The sequence below is a fragment of the Cystoisospora suis genome, assembly GCF_002600585.1.
Source record: "Cystoisospora suis strain Wien I chromosome Unknown contig_11004, whole genome shotgun sequence".
NCBI lineage: Eukaryota > Apicomplexa > Conoidasida > Eucoccidiorida > Sarcocystidae > Cystoisospora > Cystoisospora suis.
The window spans coordinates 1-203 of record NW_027163776.1 but is presented as its reverse complement, the minus strand read 5'-3'; the positions used below and the strand labels follow the sequence as shown (position 1 = coordinate 203).

The following is a 203-nucleotide window of genomic DNA, read 5'->3' as shown; positions in this document are numbered from 1 at the left end:
ACACCGTGTAATCGCACAACCTCCCGAATGATAATTCGTACGAGATCTTCCGCTGATGCTGTTTGCCGCGCCGGGACGAAGTGCGCCATCTTTGTAAGCCGGCAAACTATCGTCACGATCGCGTCGTAGCCCTCCTCCGTTCTAGGCAATCCTAAAATTAAGTCCACAGAAATCTCTTCCCACGGAAACTTTGGAATTGGCAA

At 50.7% G+C, this 203-nt stretch overlaps 1 protein-coding gene across 1 annotated transcript; it reads right to left on the bottom strand.

Moving 5' to 3' along the window:
* Positions 1–2: 2 nt before the first annotated feature.
* On the bottom strand, positions 3–203 carry CSUI_011353 (gag-pol polyprotein; the record flags this gene model as incomplete). The annotated part of the gene is made up of 1 exon (XM_068071452.1): positions 3–203. A coding segment is annotated over one exon (201 nt), but the record flags the coding sequence as incomplete, so codon positions are not given.